The sequence below is a fragment of the Falco punctatus genome (genome assembly GCF_963210335.1).
Source record: "Falco punctatus genome assembly, chromosome: 3".
Taxonomy (NCBI): domain Eukaryota; kingdom Metazoa; phylum Chordata; class Aves; order Falconiformes; family Falconidae; genus Falco; species Falco punctatus.
In genome coordinates, this window is record NC_137582.1 from 77,613,426 (window position 1) to 77,639,901 (window position 26,476).

The following is a 26,476-nucleotide window of genomic DNA, read 5'->3' on the forward strand; positions in this document are numbered from 1 at the left end:
AGAGGTTGAGTAATCTTGTCAGTATCACCTGCAAATCAATCCACTGTTGTATAACTTGTTAAATATCAATGGCTAGGTAAACGTAAGGCATTCTCAGAAGTATGTCTGTCTTCTCAGAATCTGTATCACATGAAGTTATACCAATTTTTTAATATATATGTATGTGCACAGACACACATACAAAATTCATATTTGCAGGAGAGAGCTGCTTGAAGAGCAATGTATGAAGTATGCACCAAAAGAATGTTCCTGCACTGAGATTCCTGGAAGAGCTTGTGAAAGTCAGCAAGTAGCTGCAATCACCTACACAGTTCCATTCTGTTTCACCTATGCACCAAAATTACATGCTGTCATTTTGAAATTTCTGCCTGTGATCCATCATTCCTGACAGACAACCCAATTACAGTGTTCTCTGAATAAATGCCATCCATGACGAAGGTGGCAACAACTGTCTGGGACTGAACTGAACAGAACACCCCTGAAGGATGTCTTATCTTTTGTTTGTAATTTTGAGAGTTACAGACAGAAAAAAACCCTTAATGGATGGTGTTTTTCTTTGTTCAGATGGATGTAAGATCAATATTCTCATTTTATGATATAAGATTGAATGCTGTAGTCCTAATTCAGTCTCTATCCAAAGAAAAACCTTACTGGTCTGAAGTAAGAATTTCCTGAATAACAACATCTGGAGAAGATGTGGTAAGGATTTAGCCCTCCTCTTTGTTTCAGTTCATTACCAACTAATTAAAAGGAAGTAAGGCATAATCTCTAATTTTCTTTTATAGAAGGAACAGATTATGAAGGATCATTTTAGCTGTTTCCTGGTTGGCCACTGAAACAAAAGTGACCCGTTTACCCTTTCCTCAAAACATATGCTCATGTAATAATAAGGTCAGGCAAAGATTAAGCAAAGCCTCAGAAGAGTCTCCACCCCTGCCTCCCTGCTTTCCCTCTCACCTTTTCCACTATCTCATAATCCATCCTGAAAGCCCACAGCTGGAGCCTGGCAGAGAGTTCGCTGATGGAGGAGAGGGTGAGAAGGAACTGCTCGGCGCTGCCCAGGGGAACATCAGGGTTTGCCAGCTGTGCCTCCTGGATCTTTTGCTTCTCCTCCTCAGTTGGGATCATGGTCAGGATTTTCTGCAAAGGGAGACAAAAAGGCAAGTGTCAGCAGCAGGGTTGAGAGGCATGCAAGGGTTGGACGTGGGGTGACTTCACAGCTGCAACAGTAGAAGTCCTCAACTCCCTGGCTGGTAAATCAGGACAGCTCTGTACTAACGAAGAATTAACCCACTGCACAAGAAAGCAAAGCAAGGTCTGCTATCTCAAGCGTACGCAGTCTGTTGAAAAACACATCTGTATTAAAATGCCTCTTTGCCTCTTCTTTTTTAAAATTTGTACTCAGTAGATAGGGTTAATCATAGGATGAAACACTGAAGGAGACACAGGGAGATGGGTTAGGACAGCTCTCCTCATCTTTCATATACCTGAGTGAAAACCAACCATCTTTCTGCAAGTTACATGTGGCAGTGAGGGTAGAAGCAGGGCAGTTGTGTGGCCTGTGATTTAGAGGTCAGACTAGATAATAAGGTCCTTCTAACCTCAATATCTATGGATCTTCCAGGGTACTTGAAGATATACAGAAATAACTTGAGGACCCTACTCCCTTGCTGTTCTCATAATTTATTACTTTTTGTTCAATCTTTTTTGTTTTTCATGAAACTTAACAACTATTGCAGCTTATTAGGTTACTCTGAAAAATTTCACCCAAACTGAAAACAACTTCCCAGGAAGTTGTCCCAGAAGGAACAGGCACTGAATTTAAAGTTGAGTTATGCATTGTATAACATGTGGCTTTTTTCTCTTTTGATCTGAAAAGACTAAAATATTGATAAAATGGAACTCAATATTTCCAGTTTCTGCCATTGGTATGGCTCAAAACATTTCCATTTTGCCTTTAATTCTTGGATTTTTCATGTTTGTTTACATGTGGCAGCTTTCCTTCTCAAAGTACTGCTTCTTAATTAGTTGTAACATAATAAATGTATTTTAAAATCAGAAAGAAAAGCAAAGCAACATAAAGGCATCAGATAAGTTTAGGTCTTTACCCTGCTGATCAATGCCTATTAAAACAAAGCAGTAGATTTTCAAGACCACTTAGTTTATTCATCTGAGAAATGACATGTTCTTGCTGTAGTCTTCTATAATGATAGAGGCTGTTTTGGAGGGGAGGAGAGAATAATAAAAATAAAGCCAAAGAGCTATCAGACCTGCCAATCCAAACTACAGCTTTGTTGCAGTGCTGGACATAGCCCATTCATCAAAGTAGCACAACTGCCCACTTCCAGTACCGATAATTCATCTGCCTGCTTGTACAGCGCTGGAGATAAGTGTGGAGAATAAGGGACTTTTCCTGGTCAATCAGGCAAAGAACAAAAGTTAAGCAAGCAAGTAATATTCTGTTTGTTGAACTGGGACTTAATTTCAGCCACAGCATTTGTATTGCTGTCCACCTTCTTATGCTGAGTTCCATAAACATAAATTAAGCAGCATTTCTTTCTGTTGATGTTGGCTCTGCCTTTCAGTTAAAAAAAAAACCCACCAAAAAAGCCTCCTTACCTGGACACTGCAAGATTCTACCTTAATAAACCAATATCCTAAGGAAAAAAGCTGAGGAGGAAAATCCATCAATACATTCTGATGCTTTTAATTCCCCTGTCAATGACTGTTTGGAAAATCTCGTGATGTACGCTTGTTCTGATTGATAACATTTGTGTATTGATTTTGAGATGGGCTATCCATCCATCCATCCGTCTGTTCACCCACCCACCCATCCATACACACACATTGAAACTTAGGTCATATCTAACATCATACTAGATTTATAAGTAGCTGCTTCAAGGCATTTCTCAGTCCTTAAGCAATACTCATCATAAAAAAAGAGACCAAGTCTGAAACGCATAAGAAAAGGTGTTTTGCAGAGTGTCCTTTGAAGAAGTCAGGCCTCCTAGTGCCTAGTCCTCTCTTCAACAACAAGAAGAAGCCAACACTCCCTCAGCTGAGCCAGGGCAGCTTGCAAATAGGCTCATGTGAACATCCATACATGGAGAGTTCAGCAGTAACCATGTGATGGATGTAAAAACGCTTCTGGTGCATTTTTGAAGGCTAACACTTCAGCAGTATTCTCAATTGCCTCCTACAAATAACTAGGACTTTTGGCAGCTACCCAGGGATCCCACAAGTATTTTGTGGTGATGCAGGGCCTTCACTCCAGAGATTCTGTACTGCTTTTGGGCATTTTAAAGAGAGCAATAAAGAGTAAGCTTTATTTCCAAAGGGACTCTCCTCCTCCTTGTGCTTTATGTAAACATCACAAGCCAGATGTAGCCGACAAAAAGCATCAGAGTCCAAGCGCTGCAAGGCTGCTGTGCTGTGTACATATGTATATGAAACAGAGAATGCCAAGCGAAGCAGCCTGTACTTGTGGTGCCAGCTGCCAAGGATCACCCCACTGCTGAAAGCCCTGCCTCAACAGGACCAGAGCTGCTGGCAGGTCTCACACCATCTAGGGTGCAACTGCCCCCATAGCAACCATCTACTCACCGGCACTTCTAATCCGCTCGGGCAAGTAATTCTGACCCTGCTGGTCATCATCCTTGGAGTGCCCTTGAGCAACTGGTAACATGCTTCTACTCTTGTTTTCCACTCTATGATTAATCTGAGCCGTTTGTTCAGCACTGGAATCTGATGAGCACACCATTTGCCAGTTTATTATTATTTTTATTATTTTTTTTTTAAACCACTGACAGTAAAAGTAGCATAAATACACAGCAGGGCAGAAGGTTACTGGCACTTGATGTGACTATTAAATCACAAATAGCTTTGAATCTAACCAGTAGTTTGTAATGCTCTCCCCACTATGGCTTTCTTCAGGTCTATTAAAGAAGAACTGGTTATCAACAAACCCTGAGTTCATATCCTTTAACATGTGTGATACATATATTTCACCTTTATGCATTCTCACATAAATATTTGGGCCAGAGACTGATATACTGTAGAAAAGCAGTGCAGAAATCTTTTCATGGAGAAGAAGTAATTTTTGGAGATCCTGTTCACCTGAAATAATGGATCCTCATTATTCTGCTCCTGAACTGCTGGACCCAGCCACTCACTTGAACTTTCAGCGAAGGGATCAAACTGCCTATTTCCTGGACTCAGCTGTCCTGATGTATGACCTCCAAAAATTTCTAAGAGGAAAGCCTTACAAGACTCACAGGGCAAAATTTATAAACCCCATATGCCTGAGGGTTATAGGCCTCCGTCTAGGACACAAGGAAGCACCTAACCAGGGACTGCAAGTAGCCTGGAGCCTCTGCAGAAATTAGGTGCTTAAGTTATCTCTTTGAAGAGATAATGGGGCTTCTCAGTGGTGCCGTGGTTGCAGGGGTGCCTGGGTTTTCATATTTCTGTTCAGCTGATTTTACCAGGTGAATGGGAGCCTGAAAAAATTGGTAAACTAAACATCTGGTTGTTGTTGGGTCCAAAGCTTTCTGTGGCTCCAGGCCCACTAATTCGTAAGCTGTACAACCAAATACACATTAGTGGCTATTTCATTGGATATTTGACAGGCCTCAGCAGACAATTCAGCTCCAAAAAGGCTCTCACACTTCAGCTTTCCAGGCAGATATTAATAAGGCACATTGATGGTTTGCATTACCTGCAGAAACTCTAACAAAATAGAAAAGCATATGAAGGTCAGGACTCCACAGCAAGTGAAGCCGCCTGCACTAGTTTTATTTCAAGTCTTCCAAAAATGATCCAGTTCTGAGAAGGGACTTCCTCTAAAATGACTGATAGCCATCCCTGTAAACTGGGAACTGACAGCCATTGCTGTTTGTTAGCATTGATAGTTTCCAAAATTCAAATTTGGTGTTTGTTTATACATGTCATCATCTACCTTTTTAACAACAGGTTCTCATATCTTACCCCTTTTTACATCACAGGGCTACCTAGCCACTCCAGACCCCTGGATTTCAAATTACTTAACAAACGTGGGTATGGAGGGCTTAGCATACCTGCAGAGTTTTTTCATTTCAAGTAGTTTTACTAAAAGCCATACCTACCAATGCAATCAATATTGTGTAGCATCACATGGCTATATTGTAAAGCACAAAGCAACCCACCTTAACTTTCTCACAGCATTACCCCATTACTCTGCTAAATTAATCATACTGTGTGGTATAATTTGATTTTGAGCTGGGGTCACTTACTGAGCAGCACTCTACAGAGGGACCCACTGATTTCCTTTACTAAAGACAAGCACCAAGGACTGGTTTGGTAGACTCTATTCTTGTAGTTGCCCATGATACACTTCATAAAAATTGGGTGCCAGGATTTTAAGGTCGCCTCTTTTGCTTAGCTCACAGAATGTCCTCATCCATGCTAAGCAGGCAGTTCTTTATCCTGCAGCGAGCTCCAAGTTGTTTGAACACAATAAATGCCAAGCTTTCAAAGAAAGGAAAACACAACCACTTTGGCAAACATAAGGTGGCAAATTTTTTTTTAGTTGGATTGACACATGCTTGCAGACACATATTGTGCATTCCTTCGAAAATACGTTTCTAACAGGGCCTGCTCTGCATACTAAATGAACTAAATCTGACTTTCTAGCAGTATGTCCCCATTTTCTGCCCTTTTTAACAGCTCGGGGGTACCTAACCACTTCAAACACATGGCCTAAAAATACGTAACATACTTAGGTAGAATAAATACTTGGGCTTTAAAATATTTTGTGATTTTTTTCTCCTTAGTTACATATTTGAAGTAAAAAACCAAAGCATGGATTACTAACAAGAGTTACATGTCACAAATAAAGCATCATTCAGCAGGATGTAGGACAACAGTGGAGCTTTTAGTGGGTCACTATATAACAAATAATTTGGTTTATTTTCTGTCTTTTATATAAATGAAGCTGATGCTTACACTATTACTTATTCATGCATCATCACTACCAAATAATTCCTAATATTTAGGTACCATAGATATGAGCCCCAGTAAACTTTCTAAAAATCTTGACTGAAAAGACAACCCCTCTTCCCTCCAGGCTAACTCTAAGACTAAAGCCAATGAACAGATGGATACAGGGGAGAACAGAAATAGGAAACAAAGCTTGTCTGCACTGTAGATCAAAGGGGCAGTATGGAAAACTGAGGCAGGGCTCTGCTGAAAACAGTGGGACTCAAAATGATTCATTTCTGTATCTCTCTGTGCACCTCTTGGCCAATTCTGCATAGCTTGACCCAGACTTCTAGCTCAATATAAATGTCTGTCTGACTCTATAACAATGTGCTATAAGAAAAATCTGCAACTTGGGGATTGGGGAAGGGAATCTGAATTCAGTGCAGGGTTTTACCTGATAAGAAGTAAATAAATATGGAACAGTGAGGAAAAAAAGCTCTTTTCCCCATGAACATCATCCTTCCCAAACAATGAAGGCTTCATCCCTCAAGGCTCAAAGTGCCTGGGTTCTGCTTCATTTACCCTTTCTCTTGATTTAAATATCTGAATGATCACATCAGGATTACTCACATCTTTAGCTTAAAGCTGTGGACACAGAATTCAGAAATCCCATTTTCTTTAGCACTGGGCAAGTATATCAACAGCGTATTATTTCCTGGTTTCTGATTTCTTGAGTTTGAAACCTGCCTGCATACATATTTTAAATGAAATTATGGGTTTCTGGCAGCTAATGGAAAGGCCACCCAAAGGAGGGTGTGGTGGTACAAAGCGCTCAGAACTGTGGACACCACAGGTGGCTGGCAGATGGACAGCCCAGCTACAAACGTTGGCACTGGAAAGGGTGAGCGGCACAGAGCAGCTGAACTTCTGTTAAGCATGCCAGAGAAGGACACAATTCAAGGGAAATGGTGCATGGAAGATAATGAAGGTGTGTCCTTCTTTATCAGCCATTTCACATTGGACTTTTTACAGAAACACTGCCTACAGCACTGAGGTGTAACTGGTGGTCTGTGAGTTTAGCTTGGCTGGAGGGGTACTTCTTTCTCTCCAACACTTTAAAGCTTAATACTGCAAACTTCAGTGGTGGATACCTGGGCTGGGTCATGAAAAAATAATTTTTTAGCCTGATTTCTCACCTTCATAATATGAGTAAGGTATCTATATCTATCTATCTATCTAGATACATATCTATAAAATAACTAATATAGCTTTGGAAAGAAAACATTCTTGTAGAGACAAATCAGGCCTTGTCTTTTAGCTAGAACAATCTTTTGCCTTAGTATTTCTTTTACATGTAACTGTTGGCAACTACATTTCTATTCCAGCCAGCTTTTCTCATTTTCTTCTGTAGTCAGCACAGTGAAGGTGGAAAGAGAGAAATCATGAAACACAGCCCCAAACTACTGAAAGGTGACCGTGAATCAGTACACAACCTCTGCAGCTCAGTCCCTGGTTGAGATTTGTAGCCGTGCAGATTACTCTTACTAGATGATACAGGCTTATTTAAAAAAGATTTGCAATTAATACAACCACAATGAAAAAAAATCAGGGGAACAGCAGGCTTCTTTTACACTTCATAGAAGAAAAATGTTTTGATAAAAAAAATAAACAGAGCTCATCTTGGATCTCAGTAAGAATATCTGCAGAGTCAAACATGGAATGGTAAAAATTACATCATCTGTAATCTTTATACCAACTGTTTTTCTTCAAACAACAGTAACACAGAAATGCTATTTTGAGCAGAAGTAGTCACTGTATTTGTTTTCCATTAGATATACAATCTAGAATGGCTCCGACAGCTAGCTGGGCATGAACTTTATTAAACCCTGTACCAGTTGCATCAGCTCTAGTAACTCTCTGCCTGTTCCTCCTGCTCACAATATTTCAGTCAAGCTTCAGAGGAACAGATAATACTCTGAAAATCTTGACAGCAATTAACACCATTGTTAATCAAATTTAGACATAAAGAAAGCAGAGAATCCATGTTTACTGAGCATGCCCAACTTCGGGTGAATTCTACATGCTTCTGAGCACACTGCATTGATTTGACAAGATTCAACAGCCATGATAGAATATATCCCCTTTTCTCTTTTCCAAAGAAGTCTGGCTTGTACCATGCGCAACACTGAAAAAAAAAAAGGAAACATTGAAAACAGAGACTTGAAGACATTGACTATTCCTTCTTACCTCTATTCCTTCCTTGTTTAAGGCATATTCATCAAAATTCAAAATAGCAGTCTTGATAGTGCGGGGAGGAGGCAACACAGTCAAGCCAATATTAATAGCGTTGCTTCGTTTTGAGTCCAGTACAATGATCTCCTGTCGCTTCCCATCTGCAGCAGTTTTCTTGGTGAAGAAGAGAACAAGAATATTATTCCTCTAGCCTGTTTTAGAAAAAAAATATCACTCCTTTCACTTATGTCTGCCCCTACTCAAGGTTGCTGACACTGAATGTAAATCTAATTCACCTATAGTTACCCCAAAAAGCTGAATTCTTCTACCACATCCTTGCTGGTATCAGCATGAGCTTCCAGGATTTAACCACAGCAGAACACAATCTCAGATGCTGTGTAAAGCAGAGCTAGCCTGAGACACAGAAGTCCCCATAAGGGCTGGGAAAACTGCAGTTCAGGGCAGGATTTGGTGAAAAAAGCCTGAAACTCTCTGCCAGGCAAGAGCTCTGCCATGTGGCAGGGCCAGCTGGTGCAGGGCTGGCAGGGCAGCAGCCGGGCAGCTGATGGGCTCCAGGATTCGATTGCCTCTTGGATGTGTCAGCCTGGAGTAGGCACTGATCCTCTCGCCTGCGTGGCTGGCTGAGAAACAGACAGGGTGGTTCCCACCTGCCTGCCATATACTCTCCTGTGTTATAAATAGAATTTTGGCACTGGCAAAGGAGCTGTAGAGGTGTTTCTGGAGACAGTGGCATGGTTTTCTGACCTGTGGCTGACAGAGGAAGGGTATGCTACCTTGCTGCTCATGCTATGTCTATGCAGCCCATCACAGGTGCAGAATAATTTCAACCCTTCTGCTTTTTCGAAGTTTATTTGAGACTAGACATGATCTTTGGATTTTACCTCCAGTATAAACTACAGTACAAATAATAATGAAAGCACAAAGAACTAACAACATATGCTTTAAATTCCATTCTAGAGAAGACCTAAGAAACTTCTTCCTCTCTCTCCCCATCTTCATAGTGGCAAAATGTGAACCAACTAGGCAAGGTGACTCACAGACCATTTATATGGCATAATGCAGTGCTGAATGTGGTCTTTGCTTTTATGCTGCAGGATGCCTCTCTTTCATTATCCCATGCCAGAAGGTGTTTCTTTGGCAACTACATATGCCATATACCAGGCAGCTGCAAGAGCAGAGGACTCTGCTCTTCATATGCAGGGGTTTTTGCTCCGTCTCCACACAAAAGAACTTTTGGAAACACCTTTTCTCTGTTTCCCCTTCCTTTTCCCTATCAGAGGTGGGCTGAAGGATGCTGTCAAGCCCAGGAGCGTAGGGAGAAGACCATCACATTGATGCAAGCAAGCTCAGAGATGCTTTGCTATATATAAACATGTGTTTCAGCACAGTGCAGGCTGCAGGGATGGGACTCTGACCTCCCTGTAGAGCCTGTTACATGGACTGTGGTTAGTGGCTCTGGCAACACCCTTAGTACAGATGCACCTCAAAGGGGCAAAGAGAAAGACTAAGGGATTCCTCTTTCCAGGCTGCAATGTGGCAGTCCATACAACTGTTCAGAACAGGGAATCATCCGTTGTCTACAGCGGTAGTGTCTCTTGCATCTCTTGTTGATTTGGGGGAAGTCCAGAAGGATACTCATTGCCTGAATCTCAGTCTGTGCTCAGGATTGGTTTTTAGACCATGAAGCTTTGTTCTTCGCTTGCTTTGGGTCTGCATCACAGCCACAGAGTCAGAAAATACCCTAGTGCCAGGTCTACACACTGTTTCTGCGTTGGAAGAACTAAGTTAGTAAATACAATTTTATCAAAGTATTTCCATCTGTGGGCCAGCCTGTAATGGGAATGCAGCTGTATCATTACAAAGACGCCTTTTTCTGGCATAGCTCAGTTCCTTGCCTGCACAGGAAGAGGTATGCCCATCGGTCCCAGCAGCCTGCCCAGTACGTGTGTGGCACCACAGCCCTTTCTTCATACCAACACGATTAATGTGGTATGATGCAACTTCTGAGCACGGATGAGACTGAAGGCAAATACAGTTCACAGGAGTTGGGGACTACCACATGTGTATGATCTGTAAAAGTAATGAGTTGTTTTGGGGTTTTTTTTAAACTTAAAAAGAAACAACGTTTTTGCAGTAAACAGGATACATGTTAGGAGAGCAAATTTTACATATGTTTTCAATTTTTGTATGTCTTTTCTGTCAGAACTGCTCTCTAATGCCTTAAAAGCATCCCTGAAGCCTTTCAAACTTTCCCTTCTTTGAGTAATAGAGTCTTCTTTTTCTTGGGGAGCTACCTGAAGGACCTGAGATGCAGCTTCTTTAAAGCAGCCACTTTTACTTCCAGAGCCATTAATCACATTTTCAGGACCACAGTTAGTGGCCAAGACCACATAAAACCAAGCAGGTTTCACCACAGACTGCTTCCTCTTGAGTCTGTATCGCACTAAGCCTTTTTTAAACCACCGCTTTTTACCTGGTCCTTCGCAGTACAAAATTACACAGCTCCAAAGAATTTATGCAGAAGGGAAAAGGCTGAGGGAAAGGAGACAAATTTAAGCTTCCCACATGTGGTATGGGTAAGTAAGCCTCAAATCTGCAGCTCTGTTTTTAGGCTCCTAAGTTTGACAAGAGAGACATATTCATTTGGGGGACATATGATGCTAACCGCCGAGATGATTGCGATTGCAACAGTGCGCTCGCTCCTTAGCAATAAGTTATGAGAGACATATGAGCTGTATAAGGGGACGTAAGCACGTAGGTATTTTCCAGAGCTATAGCTGCATATGGGGTATAAAATCTTGGGGTAAGTAATTCTTTTAAAAAACAGGGGCAGAAGAGATTTTAAATCCATTCTGCGAACAACAGCTGAGCTACAAAGAAATCCTTTCCAAATAAATAAAAGGATGAAGAAGACAGAAAGATTTTACTACTCTGAACTTCATTACCCTACTGCGAGGAAAAAAATTGCTTTTTATCAGCCATGAAATTGCACATGTGTAAATGTATGACTGTTAAAATAAGCTACAATTATTAATTTCTATTACATTATTAGGTGACTTCAGACTGTGCTTTTTAAGTTCCTTCACAGAGAATGACTTCAAATGCTTTAGGGAACAGTGCACTAGTGCACTTGGTTTCATATTTTAATGTGTCAGTATGTAACATAAGCCCTGAACTTCTGAATATTATTAAACATAAAACCAAAATTAATTAGAAAATACAAATATATCAGGTGGTATAATTTGTGGGAAACAAATGTACCTGCAGTGTATTAACAATTACAGTGAATTTAGAACTGTGGAATCATAGAATGGTTTGTGTTGGAAGGGTGCTTAAAGATCAGCCAGTTCCAACCCCCCTGCCATGGGCAGAGGCACCTTCCACTAGACCAGGTTGCTCAAAGCCCCATCCAGCCTGGCCTTGAACACTGCCAGGGATGGGGCATCCACAGCTTCTCTGGAAACCTGTTCCAGTGCCTCACCAAACTCACAGTAAAGAATTTCTTCCTTATATCTAATCTAAATCTACCCTCTGTCAGCTTAAAGCCATTCTCCCTTGTCCTATCACTACCTGACCTTGTAAAAAGTCCCTCTCCAGCTTTCTGGTAGGTCCCCTCTAGGTAGTGGAAGGCAGCTACAAGGTCTCCCTGGAGCCTTCTCTTCTCTGGGCTGAACGAGCCCAACTCTCTCAGCTTGTCTTCATAGAAGAGGTGCTCCAGCTCTCTGGTCATCTTCATGGAACTCCTCTACACTTACTCCAACAGGTCCATGCCCTTTTTATGTTGGGGGCCCCGGAGCTGCATGCAATACTGCAGGTGGGGTCTCATGAGAGCAGAGCAGAGGGGGAGAATCACCTCCCTCATCCTGCTGGCCATGCATTTGCTGATGTAGCCCAGGATTTGGTTGGCTTTCTGGGCAGCAAGCACACATTCCTGGGCTACAATGAGCTTCTCATTCCCCAAGACCCCCAGGTCCTCCTCCTCAGGGCTGCTTTTAACCTGTTCTCCACAAAGCCTGGCCTGCGTTTCTGCTTGGGATTGCCCCAACCCACGTGCAGGACCCTGCACTTGGACTTGTTCAATTTCATGAGGTTTGCACAGGCCCACCTCTCACACCTACCAGGGTCCCTCTGGATAGCATCCCTTCCCTCCAGTGTGTCGACTGCACCACACAGCTTGGTGTCATCAATAAACTTGCTGAGGGAGCACTCAATCATGCTGTCCATGTGGCTGAAAAAGATGTTAAACAGCACCATTTCCAATACCAACCCCTGAGGAATATCAGTCGTGGCTGGTTTCCACTTGGACATTGAAGTGTTGACTGCAACTCTTTGAGTGTGACCATCCAGCCAATTCCTTATCCACTGACTGTTCCATCCATGCACGACTGCCCTTAGTGAAGCCGTGCTGACTGTTACCAATCGCCTCCTTATTCTCCATGTGCCTATGGAAACTCCATAGTTTCCAGAAGAATCTGCTCCATGATCTTGGTGACCACAGAGGTGAGACTGACTGGCCTGTAGAATCCTGAGTCTTCCTTATTTCCCTTTTTAAAAATGGGGGTTATGTTTCCCCTTTTCCAGTCAGTGGGAACTTCACCAGACTGCCATGACTTCTTGAATATGATGGACAGTGGCTTAGCCACTTCATCTACCAGTTCCCTTGGGATCCATGGATGCATCTCATCAGGTCCCATGGGCTTGTGCATTTTCAGGTTCTTTAGATGTTCTTGAATCTGATCTTCTTCATGGGTGGTTCTTCATTCTCTCTGTCCCTGCCTTTGCCTTCTGTGACTTGGATGATGTGGCTGGAACATTTGCCAATGAAGACTGAGGCAAAAAAGTAATTGAGTACCTCAGCTTTCTCCGTATCCTGGGTAACCAGGTCTCCCATTTCCTTCTGGAGAGGGCTAATGTTCTCCCTAGTCTTCTTTTTAACACTAATGTACCTATAGAAGCTTTTCTTGTTGCTCTTGATGTCCCTGGCCAGACTGAATTCTGTCAGGGCTTTAACTTTCCTAATCTGGTCCCTGGTTGCTAAAGATCTCTGAAGTTAGGTCTTTACAAGACTTAATTGGCCAGATTCTGTCGCCTCTATTGAAGGCTGGGTAGTCCAGATAGGTTATTTAAAACCCATTACCATCCCAGATAAGGTGATTTGTGGTCTGATGTGCACATAGTCTAAAACACGCCTCCTTGCTTTAATTAATATGGGAAGCAGTAAAATTTAAATCACTTTTCCAGTGGTCATATAAGTAATTAATTACATATAAGCACCAAGTCAGAAATACTACCTGCATTTAAAATTGTAGAACAATCAGCATTAGTAGTATAGAAAAAAATGGGCAATCCATTAATAGTAAGATGCAATTTTGTAATTTCTATGTCAGCAAGAATTTAGCATTGGGTATTTAAAATGGATTCACTCAGCTGCCACAGACTTTGTCCAGGACACATATATATAATATTTTTCAGAAATTCTGGTCCACATCTATGAGTTGTCTTAGCATTTATTCAAATTGCAAGAAATGTTTTCAAAAAGAGTATGTGTCTATGCATGTATATACATGTGTACATGAAAATACATTATTTAATTATTCCCTCCTACTGGTGTCTGTGGGCACATGATAGATCACTATATCCCACAGGGTATCAGCAAAATAATACTTTAAAATGAGAACCAAGTGGATGGCAGAAGGGTTTAACAACAACATTTGATTCAGTAGTGTCTGTGTGTTTTCATTTCTCTTCACAGAAAAACAAGCACTTTGAAGTGTTTTGCCAAAATACTCGCTTTGTTTGGCGGAGTAAGAAGGAAAGAAATTGTAGACTGGCTTGGAGGGGATACCTGATCACGCTCTTTCTATTCACAAATATAATGTTGTGGTCCTCTATTCCAGAAAATAAACGTTCTGCAACTAGAGTTGCTCCACTAACTGCAATCAATGTGCAAGTTGTCCAGTGTGGCCCAAGTTTTTCCTAAAATCACTAATCTCCCCCCGCAAACTCCCATATTATATCCTACAATTTAAAATCCACTTTATTTTATTGCAGTCTATTGTGTTTAATGAAAAACTTCTCATGAGCCAGGAAGTAGCTGTTTATAGCTGTGTGTTGTGGAAATCACAGTGAAGGATTAGAAACTGGAGTAAAATTGGTTACAGCTGTATGAAAGAGCATATGCACAAGATAGAGCCAAGCCCCCCCTACACACCCTGACTTTACTTTTCCTCTCATCCTTCTGGACTGCTCCTTTTCCATGCAGCTACTTCCATCTATTACTATGAAATCTGGAGATTTGACTTTTGATTTGTTGCTCTACAATCTTTTTTTTTTTTCAGCTGAACCAACTGAGCTGTGAGTCAGACTTTACGATATTATAGAATAAACCTGTTTTGGATTGCAGCCATTGGACAGGAGAAACTAGACACAACGGGGAATGTAGTCCCTGGAAATAAACCAAGCAGTCTGGAAAAAGCGAGAGCTATCCTAATTTGAGTGCAATCTTCATACCAAACCTCAAGTCTTTTACGAATTCAGTGGTCTGCTTAGTTACTCCCACTCTCACTTGATCTAAAGACCATCTCCTATCCTGGACAATTTTCTAGTATTCACTAAAACCAGGCAGGAGTCTCAGAAGTCTGGGTAGACTTCCACTATGGTATTCCTTAGTCACCATTGTCTCTACATTGTCTACAGAGACAATGAGGCTTCTATGTCTGTGTTATGGGATGGAGTGGAAAGAGCCAAAAGTATAATGTCTCATGCAGAGAGCAGTTATTAGTCTCCAAGAGGAAAGCAGTCACCTAAATCATTCCTCAGACTTGCACTAATTTCAAAGAAACCTGCTCGCTCATCTTCCAGCCAGAAGCCAAAAGCTGTGCCAAAGCATCAGTCAGGTTTGGGAAGCAAGTGTGAGGGAGGGAAAATGGCCAAAGGTAGTTTGGGAACGTACATGGTGAACGACTGGAAAAGTAAACAAGTCAAAATTCCAACAATTTAACATTTTACGATAATTTTGAGTGAGAATAAAAGATGAAGAATCAGAGTGATCCATTACAATACTGGCATTTAGCACAAAGCTAAAGTTTGGCAATGGCAAATATGTCATCATTCCACATTCAATTCGAGGAATTAGATGTTTTATGGATCTAAGAAAAGGCTCTTACTCCTTCCATCTATAAACCATCTGTGGCAGATTTGTATTTACAGGGGGAGAGATGAGGAGTAACACACGACGACGTCACCAGCATTCCTTCCTCAGCAGAAAAGGAATTAGAGAGAAAAAATAATCTCAGCATCGGCCAAATGAACAATCAGCTGAATGTGTTTTTAGAGCTGCTCCACCATATGTTTCAGATCTACATGCCTCTGTATCTCAAAAAATTCAGCTAAGAACAGAGATGGCACTATCTACATGAGCCATCTATTTATATACCTGTTGTTTGTTAGGTATTTAATGAGGTGCTTGATTGTTCAAATTGCAATGTTTCCACTTGGCCCAGAAGATCAAGAACGCCTATCAGAAAATTCTGACTTAATAACCCAGACAAGTGACATGAAGAACGTACACTATGAGACATCCAGTCTCCCCAGATTAAAAGCAAACAATAATATATATGATACATAATATATGTAACAACTTTTGCCAGCCAAAGAGAAGTAAAAGAGAACAATAATATATGATCCATAATATATACAACAACTTCTGCCAGCCAGAGAGAAGCAAAATATTCAAGGTACTGACTGTTTTTTACGTCACTATAAAACATATAGGCATACAGAGAATACATACACGTGATTATTTTTATTATTTTTTTTTTTTTTTAAGTAAGAGAGTTTCACTAGAAGTTTAACTGGAAAAAAACTATTGTTTCCCTGATACTGGTTACTGCTTAGGAGAAAAAGAGGTTTTGTAGCCATGAAAAACAAATGTTCAAGCTAATAACTTTTTTAATGCTACTTCAAATTCCTACTAGATGTAAGTATAAAAGTCTTCCTTTTGTTTTTGAGTCTAATGTTAAACAGCCATGTCACCAGACTTTGTGAATTTAATTTATAACAACACTAAGGAAGAGGGAATCCTAGCTACAAAGGTATTTCCTGTGCCAGCTTTATCCTAAAATTTGGATAACCACATTGTCCAAATTAAGGATTTAAAATAGGCTTGTTCGCTAGTATAAAACAAAAACCCAACACCCCTGAAGATTTTAGCTGTAAACTTGGTCCAGCTGATAAATCGATCCTTCAGAACAAAGCACATGTGTAAGCTCTTTGCAGCAGATCCAGTTTGATACTCTTAACTTTTCCACATAAAGATTAGGAAAATATTACCAAGTGAAGAACTGTCAAATACACAGATATGAATCATCATGCCATGACCTTTATATTAATGTAACAGAAAATATTTCCAATTTCAATACCTGGTCTGGCACTCAGCTACAAACAAGTAAAGGTAAAATTTTGTTGGTATTCCCCATCTGAAGTGATACCCCATAACTGGTAGACCTGAGACAGAAGGGCAGCTTGGAATGTACAACACCCTAGGCTCATCTTCTAGTTTTAGGCCATGGAATATCTTCTGTCATAGGCCAAGCTAGAAACACATCCAGTAATTTCCACTGTTTTCATATAAACAACATAAATCACCTAGATTTAAGTCAGAATGAATACCAATACAATAGCAAAATAGTAACAAGCTGAATATGAGCTTTACCTTTGTGACAGGCAGTTCCTTGGATTTAGACTCAAAGAGATGCTCCAGTTTGGAAGTGTCCACCTTAATGGGTTCCAGTTTCGACCACAGGAATTCTCTGCAGCGTTTGTTGTTTTTGCACTGCCACTCAAACGGCCGTACCTCGTTCCAAAACAGACGGATGGTTTTCTTCTTCTTTATAAATGCTGGCTGACCCCTAGAAATCTGGGGTGACCCTAAACCCTGAGGAGTGCTGAACAGCGGAGGAGGAGCCAATAAATTAGCAGAGGGTGGAGGTGGAGGCGGACATCCAAACAGCGGGGGAGGTGGTGGAGGAGGCAAACCCAGAAAAGAAGGTGGAGGTGGAGGAGGGGGAACAAGGGAGTCCCTGGGACCCATATCCATGTCCAACACATCTACATCATCCTCCTCCCCCAAGTCTGTAAAATCCATGTCTTTGATTTTAAGTTCTCTGGGATTAGCCATGAGCTGATCCCAGATGTAGTCAGATTCCTTCTTTGGCTGTGCTGGCGTTTTTTCGGGGACCTGTTCAATGATTTCATCTTCAGGCACGGCTGTCCCCTTGCCCAGCTCACCACTGTTGAATTTTTCTGCAAAGGCCTTCACGCTGCCTTGGTTGTCCAGATTTCCAATTTCCATCTTTTTGACACTTTCATCTTTGGCCTGCTTTGTGGCCTGAAGGATAGAGATCCTACTGGCTAGGCTAGTGAGTGACTCCTCGCTTTCCTCCGTCTCCTTCTTTTCCTCCTTCGCCTCCAGCTCCTTCTCCTCTTCATCCTTGGGCTTTTTGTTATGCGCATACAACATGTCCAGCATAAACCGCTTGTTGTTGAGGATGTTGCTGCACTGCTCATTCACACCAGCATCCTGAATGGTCTGCAACCATGGACCTGAAATCACACACACACAGGTGGAAAGAGTCAAGGGGAGGCACCCAGAGCACCCAGAACACTCTTCAACCCACCAGAAAATAACTGGAGGACAACACACAATTAATCTGAAACTGGGCAAGCAGTAGCTTTGACAAATTTGAAATAAGTGACAGTGCGGATATATGGCCCAATCTTGATGGGCTGGGAGTAATTCTCAAAAAAGGAGTGGGAGCAGAAAATAATTGGTGTATCTTAAGAGGGACTATATAACTCAAGATATCAAGGTTCAGGTTTCTCCTGAAATCTGTCTGGTTTCACTTTGGACTTGCTAACCCAGCTCATTTTATACAGTGCATAAATGCTCAGAACCTTTAGTAAACCAGGCTGGGGCTTAAATATCATAACGATGGCACAAAATAGGTTATCATCATACTTTTCACCTGCCCATAAACTTGAACCACCCAAGGAAAACTTCCTTATCAAAGAGATCTTTCCTGCCTGATGTCAAGGTCAACATATAACTTCTTACTGGTGAGGGGAGGAGAGCTTTCACAAACGGCTGTTCCTCAGACCTTCTGGCTGGGTACCTGGGCCACCTTCACAACACGGACTATTTGAATCTTGAGCAGGCTTCACACCCAGGGTACAGTTGTCAAGGCAACTCAGTGAGTATAAGCATAAGCAAGATTTTTAAAGATATTTCCCGGAATATGAGCACCTTTATAAAAAGGTTTTGAAAATGCTGTTACTCTCCCTGTAATACATGATGGCATTGAAAGCCTAATGGCCTTCTTCCCACATCACAACCATTTGACATGTCACTGTAACGAAGCTTCATCTTTCTGACTACTGCTTTTTTTCAACAATAATCTGCAAAATACCATGTTTGAGACAGCACTATAAATAATAAACTTGAGTGGTCAAATTGTAAAAATAAATGATGTAAGTGTCTCTGCGTCTACCTTTCCCTGAACATAATACTGCTAACCAATGTGGGTAATGTGTCTAAAAGTTATGGTGCTGCTTTTTCCAGATGGCATCAAATGAAGTGATTAAACATGGAGAAAGATAATTCTTCCCAATTACTGTATTTCCTGTATGGGATTCCTTCCGTTGTCCACTGTCTTTACACATTTTATGAACATATTCTTTATAAACTCTAATTTTTAGACACATTTTATTTTGATTGCTAGCCTGCCTTCCTTTTGGCCCCTTGTGGTTAAAGATTTTCTTTTATACCTGTCAATTACCCTTTCTTTTAAACTTCCATTCTATCTTTGTTTCTCCCCTTATGCTCCCAACTTTTTCAATACTTTAGAGTTTTAAGTAACTTTTATGGCTTGCCTTGTCAACAGAGCTGCTTTCTTACCACAGCCTCTAGCCCTGTGCTCTGAGAAGGTGCCCCCTTGGTGAGATCCACATCTAGATCCCCAGCTCCTCCCTGCCCCTTTAAAATAACATCATGTTAAAATGTGTGACAGGTCTCACCGCACAAAGCATATGGACAGCAATGACTTTCACCTCTACTCTATACCACATTTAAAATGAGTCCAAGGGTTTAACCCCAGACAAAAGGACTTTTTTTCAGTGATGGATACAACCTCCAAAACTGTTTCCTTCTACTTTCCTGCTGGAGGCTAGACTGCTTCCATTACCTGTTTACTTTTCCTCAGACTTTTTCCAAGGGATTGCTTTCTCACCAAGATTTGTCACCTGAGGTAGTTTTTTTGGTTTGTCTCTGAGGTAGTTTCACTGGACAATGTGACTAGGCAATTCCTTCCCCACACCATATATTTTACCCAGCTGAGGCTCTCCCAGCCTTTCCATCAAAGATGTTCAAGATTTCTCCCAGGACCTTTCCTACAAATCCTACATGACACTCTCAGTTTCACCAGCTGGGATCTTCCAGGATTTAATCCCTTTGCAAAACCACTCATCAAAATTCCCCCAGACACATTCTTTAATTTGTGCTCCTCGAGTCTCCCTGCATCTGACCTAACTGATCAAAGATTATTGCTGTGAAGACTATTGCTACCTTGCTGGCCTCTTCTGCCCTTCTCTCCAAAGGTAAAGCTTTGAAATACTATTGGAGAAACAAGACCTGTTGGAAGCCAAATTCAGCAGGATGACTAACAAAAGAGGAGCCAGGACCAAAGGCTTTAGTCCTTTGTATGCATCTGGGCAGAACCAATGGGCCACCTCATAGATAGGAAACTGCTTGTTGGGAATGTGAGAACTGATGGAGAAAGCACTCTTATTTTCTTTCTGAATCTCCTCACCTGCTAAAGAGCAAACAGCTCACTACACGAGACCTCCTACATAACACAACCTAATAAATCTTTGGCCTACTGGTAACAGGTCAATTTTAAGATGTCAGTTTTTCAGTAACAGGGTACATTTCTTAGCTTTTAACAAAAAGTACATACACACTTAGAGTGGTAACAGATTGGTAACAGACTAAGATGAGGGGAAAAAACCTGTAACTTGTTCTCCCTTACTAGCACTTGGACTATGCCACAGTGTAACAACATCCTTCATCCATCATATCTCCCCTCTCTTTCATACATATATATCCATCTAAATTCTTTAAGAGTACAATAGCATTTTAAGTAACTCAATCTTGATGATGAAAATGAGACAAAAAGAAGCTAGCTCTTAAATTTAGAATAAAATTAACTTAATGTTTCCCAGAAAAAATAGTGAGAGGGTTTAAACATGAACAGTACAATCTGACAGTTTATCTCTGAGAGGTAATCCTTGTGATTCAGAGTTATACCTCTTCTTTCAGGAAAGTGCAAGACAATTTCACATTGTAAAGCAATTCTTTTTTCTTTCCTAGAATGCAGAAAACTTAGGACAATGAACTCCACTGTTCAGCCCTAAGGAAACTTAGGAACCAAATGCCCTAAGTACATTACATTCCTGTATTTCTCTATAAAAAGGGGAAAAGAGTAACTAATCTTCAAAGGTCAAAATCTGTCTTTTACTCCCTCCCTGCTTGGGCTGCATAACAAATTCTGGTTGTCATTATATCTCCAGGCAGAAAAATGGTTCTTAAGACTGGGCCTTTACAGGTGCCTGGTGGCATAACTGACCAGAACCACTGGTCACGGAAGAACTGGTCTTTTCCAGACAAGGTCTATTTTGTATGCCTCCTTCACATGAGCTAAAGATGGACAGCCCAGACCTATCTTCAGCAGCTTCTATGTATCCCCCTCTGCTTTCTGAAGCCTAACCAAGACGGGAGAACTGGAGGAAACGAACAAACATCCTAGCCCTCATTGCTCTTCCTCTTCCACTAAAAGGCTGAGAAAGGTATCTGGAATCTTATGACAAATCATGTCAGCACAGCCCCTCATCTCATCATTTTATGTGTAGAAAGTCCAAATAAATTCTTTGGGAGCTAGAGATGCAAGCTGCTGCAACATGATGATTCAATAGTTAATATATTAATCTTAAGGAAAGAAAATGGTCTCGAATCAAAAGAAACCTCATTTCATCAAGGCCTTACTGTCCCTCAAACATAGAAACACCATTGAAGTCTGTGGATTTCCAAGCAGAGAGTAGACCAGACTTGGCTATGGTAAGGAAATTCTTAGACAGGTGCAAAGGGTTTATTAGCTAATTAACACAACAACACAGCTGCTAATTTAACATTTTTTTTCCACCAGAAACCCTTCATTATTGAAAAAGCTTCACTTTACCAGTTTCATTGTCACTGGTTAACTTGTCCTCTCTCTCTTCCCTCTCTAAAGTGCTGCTTGCTGAGGATATACTGGATGCAGAGCAGTTGTCTTTTTCATTCACTTCCTCATTCTGCCTCTCTTTTTCACTGAGTATTGCACTTTCTTCTGGCTCTCTCTCTGGTCCTTGCTCCACCTCACTCTCTGGTCCCACCTCTGTAGTCTCTACTTCCTTGGGTGTCTCCGTTCCCTGCTTGGCCTCAGCCTCCTGCTCTGGTTCTGGTTCTGGTTCTGTCTCTGTCTCTGGTTCGGGTTCACTGGCACTCACTGGTGGAGAGAACAATGGGAGAAAGAGATTCACTTAACAATGGAGTCGTCTCAGGATCTTCCCTCTAAACGAGAGCAAAGTGCCTTATAGAAAGAAAATAAAAAGCAAGTCCATGGCATGCTGAATGAACATTAGGAGCAAGAGACTGATGAATGTTGTGCGACAACAGCATTGCACATGAGAGTGGCCTGGCAAACCCCCTTGCTTTCTGTCTTGAGCCAGCCCACTATTTTTATACATACTTCCACAGCTGGAGTGTCGGACTTGCACAATGATTTGAACGAAGCAGCAGAAAATGGGCATCCCACCTGAGCATGACAATGACAGCTCAGTGCCTAGACAGAGCCATCAAGGAAAAGATGTTTTAAAAAGCAAAGAGCAGGGAGATTGTGGCTTTTGGCTGAATTTTCTTTGGGTTCTGGAAGAGTTCTTTTTTTCACTTGATGAGGTACACTTCAATGAAAAAAATACAAATATTAGTTTTATTAACACAATTGAATGGCACAGTCTGGAAATGGCACTGTCACACATTTGGCTGACAAAACCCATATGTTTTTTCATGCACATTTACTTCAGAATAGCCACATCAAAACTGAACAAAGTTTCCAAATGCTTGGCATATGGCACAAATTTAGTTTCCAATTGGTCAGCATATGGCATACGATGAGCTTTTTTATTGGCTGGCACACAGCAAACACTGTTGATACAATGCTTGGTTTTTTTCTTCGTTGCTTTATCACTGACAGTGAAATTAATTAATTCACCTTTAGGGTTTTTAGCTGTAACAGCAGATTTTCACATGCAAATGTTCTCTGCATGCTGCAAAGAAACTGAAGAACATCCAAACCTATTCACATCAAGCAGCTCACAATGTTCTGAAAACTGAAATGCCATGCAAAAGTGATGAAAATGGGCATGCACGTTAGTTCTGCATACTTCCCAAATCCCCTTTGTATTAAATCTTGTGTTGGGTGGCTGAACTACAATGACAAAGTCATACTTGTTTTTTTCCTCCTGTAACTATTTTTTATTACAATATTGCAAAAGAGTCTTCTGGACTTGTCATAGTCTTTGGATCACATGATATATGATGAGACTTTCTTCAAGAACCAAATGAACCTTTGAAGGAAAAAAAGTATCACGCTGGAAGGCAAGCCAAACATTTCAGTCCTCTAGGGAGCAGGTAAATGGATGTATCCTGAGAAAGTATAAGCCAAAATAATGACGGTTCACAATATTTTCCTAAGACTGTTTCATGTTGCGTGCCTATCCTATTTTCTGAGACACCCACAGAAAGAGCAATGATTTCTGACAGTGCCTATGCGTATTTTACAATAAGTTTTTAAACCAGGTTTCAGTAATGCATCTTCAGTAGCACACTATTTCATGTAATTTCATATAATTTAAGCATACAAAACTGTGAATTATATTTTTTTTTCTACTGATTTCATTGGAGCTAAGCTTCTGCACTTTCACTATTGACTTTAAATGTGTAGCTAGTTAAATAACCAGACATGCGTATATCATACATCTATATAAAAAAAAGTACACATAATGTTATTAGATAGTCCATGCTCACTGAAATCCCTCTAGGATGTTTTAAAACCCACCCAATTAGAAGCCTACCCTTTTCCCTCTTCTACACAGAGAGCATCTGAAGGTCTAATATTAGATAAGTGAACAGCTCTGCACATGCCTTGTCTCTCTAAATGTACCTTACCTATGACTGTAACCTGGACACCCCCTGCAAAAGAATCAAAATTACAGACAGCTGGCAAGATGTTGGCAGACACTCTGAAGTCCAGTGGTGTGTTTCTGACCACAGCTGTCAGTGCGTAGGTATAGCACAAGAGCATTTTAAAGTCAAGCCAAGATTTGAATACTACTGAGATGGAAGCTCAGGAATCCTTCAGGAGTTCCTGGAACTAACGTGGTATTGTAGCATGAAAGACTCTGAGCATGCCATACTGCAATGGTCCACATATAAAATGTCATCAATTAATCCTTGAATAATCATAGTTTCATACAAATTTTAGATGTTTCTCTTCAAAAAGAAAAGCTCTCATGCAGTAACCAAAAAGGTCAACTGCAACATCTCAGGTGGAGAAAGAAGCCGACTAAAATGCGGCCAGGACTGCTGAGCTTATGCCACATTGGTCATGAAGCTACACTGAAGATTCAATAGGATAAAGCCAAGGGAGATCTAAGAAATGCTTGAGAAAATAAGAATGCTCAAAAGAATTGGGGATACTCTTAAAACAAGGAATATTTCATACATACCAGAAAGATGCGGTGTCTTAGCAAAATCTAATATATAATAAAGAGTAAAGAGCAATATACTGACACAGGCTGCTCTTTTGATTTCAAGGAAGATCCAAATCTAAGCACTTCTAGAAGAAGAAAAGGATAGGTTGACACTTATTTTGACAGTCTCTCCCTTTTTTAGGGATAATACCAATCCCCTATAACCCAAATAGCTTATAAATAGTGAGCTAATTCCAGCAGTGCTCCCCTCAAAAAGCAGTTCAAAAATCAGATTTGTCAGCAAACACTAGCAGAACAAAGCCAGCAAGCTAGACATGTGTTCATCACTTGCAGTTCAGTCATGTAATCCATTGTGCTGAGAATGATGAAGACTTCCAAAGATGTTAAATACAAATCTCACTGAATGCTTGGTGGTGGCCTATTTGAAATGAGCTGGAACTTTCAGTTCCGTACCTACTGGATCCATTTTCACACTAGACAAAACACAACTCTATGTGGCAACTTTGCAGATATCAACACTTCAATAACAGACCAGGCTCCGTCCCTTGTCTTCAGGCTTCTGCTGGTGGGCAAAGATTCAGGGAAGCAGATAGGACACTCAGAACATATGATATCAACAGCAAAGGTGTACCTGAGACATCAAGAAGTGTGATGTCATTATAAGTAACAAATTTATTTTTTTTAAATCCAGTTCTTACACATACACAGTTCTTAAAACCAAAGCTGGGATTGCCAGATTCAATAGTAATCTCTTTCACTTGCATATGCTATTTTTCACACTACTCTCAAGTCTTACCTTTTCTCTGATGCCCCTATTAAAATACATGAGTGAGCTGAGGTCTTTAAATGAGCAGAAGTTTTACTTGCAATGGGATTAATCAGGAGGAGAAAAACTGAATGTGGCTTTAAGAACTAATTTTTTAGTCATATGCCCACTGCTTTTTCTGCCAGAACTTACTTTCTAAAAATGTATTATTGGAAAAAACCGCAAAGACTTTTCAGAAGAATGAAATCTCCCAAAGAAGCTGTGTATCCTCACCACTAAAAGAGACAGTAGCAGGGTCGCTCAATGAATGTGTAAAGATATTGTGATTTTGAGAGATGGTATAATCTGCATCTTCTGACACTTTCAAGACTTGGTCATGTAAAGCCCTAGCAACCTGATCTACCATGTTCTGACCAGATGTGGGTGACAGCCCTCTTTTGAGTGAGAGGTTACAGAGGACAGCAAGCTGTTCCCTTCTGAAAAACGTGGCTATGAATTTATAATGCTATACAGGGACATTGAGGGAAATTTCTTTTGATATTCAACTATAAACGAACTCTGAAGCAGACACAAGATGTTGTATCCTTAGTACCTGCTGATAAGCCCTCAACCCCCCAGTCCTATAAGAGAACAAAACATCCCTCTGGACCCACATCTAATTCCCTGTCAGGGTAATAGATTAGGAAACCACATCATCAATTTTCTCTGCTCTCTACTTGGAGCTGGGAGATACATAAGCGAAGTGTCTCTTGAGGATGCATACACTAAGTCTGAAGATGGCTATACCTACCCAAGCCCTCTTGGTTCAATCGTTTGGGCATCACTTGAAGTTTTGGTTGTTATCTCCCATTAGCTCCTCCAGCACAGGATTCCTCTTGCTGTGAATTCAGCAGGGGCTCTCTCTCTTTCTCCACCTCCACCCCAATCTTTTCTTCTTATCCCTTGTGATGGTAAAAACTAGCACAGAGTGATCACCAGTAGGGAACTGGCTCTTTCTCCATCACATCAGAAATCACCTTTCTTTGCCGCCCAACCCAGTTCCTCCTCCTTCTGTACCAAGGTTTCTCTAGCTCTACAGCTAAGGCTGCAATGTCCTCACTGTGCCTACATGCTCTGATGTTTCTCCATCTGCCGAGATGTTCTCACCAGTCATGCTTTAGGCAGTATTTGAACTCTGAATTTGCTCAGCTACTGATATGTTCAACTTTCCTACTGTCCACAATGTGCACTTGGGTTGGCCTGCTTACTTCCTCAAGTGCTACAAAAGCTGCTCCTCTCAGAGAAAGGTTCTTCTCCAATTCCTTTGTGGATTAACTTCAGAGATGTCTTTGTTATTGTTGCTCTCCTTTACTGCACATGTGCACTTCATAAAATATTCTCCAATGAAATTACAAAAGAGGAAGTAGCTGCTCTGAAAAAAAAATATTAAGTTCCATTTCGCAGTTATGAGACTGCCTTCATTTCCTCTGAATGCCATACCCCAAGTTTTACAAGAGTAAGTCTTACAAGACTTGATTACTTTAGTGGAACCAATTGTTTTATATGAGAAAACACTTCAGCTCAGTAAATCCAGATTTTTATATTGGGTAATGATACTGAGATGTTTCACAGCATGGGACAAAGTTCCACAGACAAAAT

General features: G+C 40.9%; 1 protein-coding gene across 12 annotated transcripts in view; it reads right to left on the reverse strand.

The window, feature by feature from the left end:
* FHOD3 (formin homology 2 domain containing 3) overlaps nucleotides 1-26,476 on the reverse strand; it is a 450,149-nt gene that overhangs the window by 49,877 nt on the left and 373,796 nt on the right. For 11 of the 12 annotated variants that reach the window (XM_080379989.1, XM_080379988.1, XM_080379997.1 and 8 more), the window contains 4 exons: nucleotides 21,501-21,806; nucleotides 16,925-17,814; nucleotides 8,206-8,364; nucleotides 958-1,140 (listed from right to left, as the gene is read on the reverse strand). In XM_080379989.1, coding sequence (XP_080236115.1) covers nucleotides 958-1,140; nucleotides 8,206-8,364; nucleotides 16,925-17,814; nucleotides 21,501-21,806 — 1,538 coding nt within the window. The remainder of the gene's footprint in view (nucleotides 1-957; nucleotides 1,141-8,205; nucleotides 8,365-16,924; nucleotides 17,815-21,500; nucleotides 21,807-26,476) is intronic. The other variant, XM_080379998.1, reaches the window with a different exon arrangement.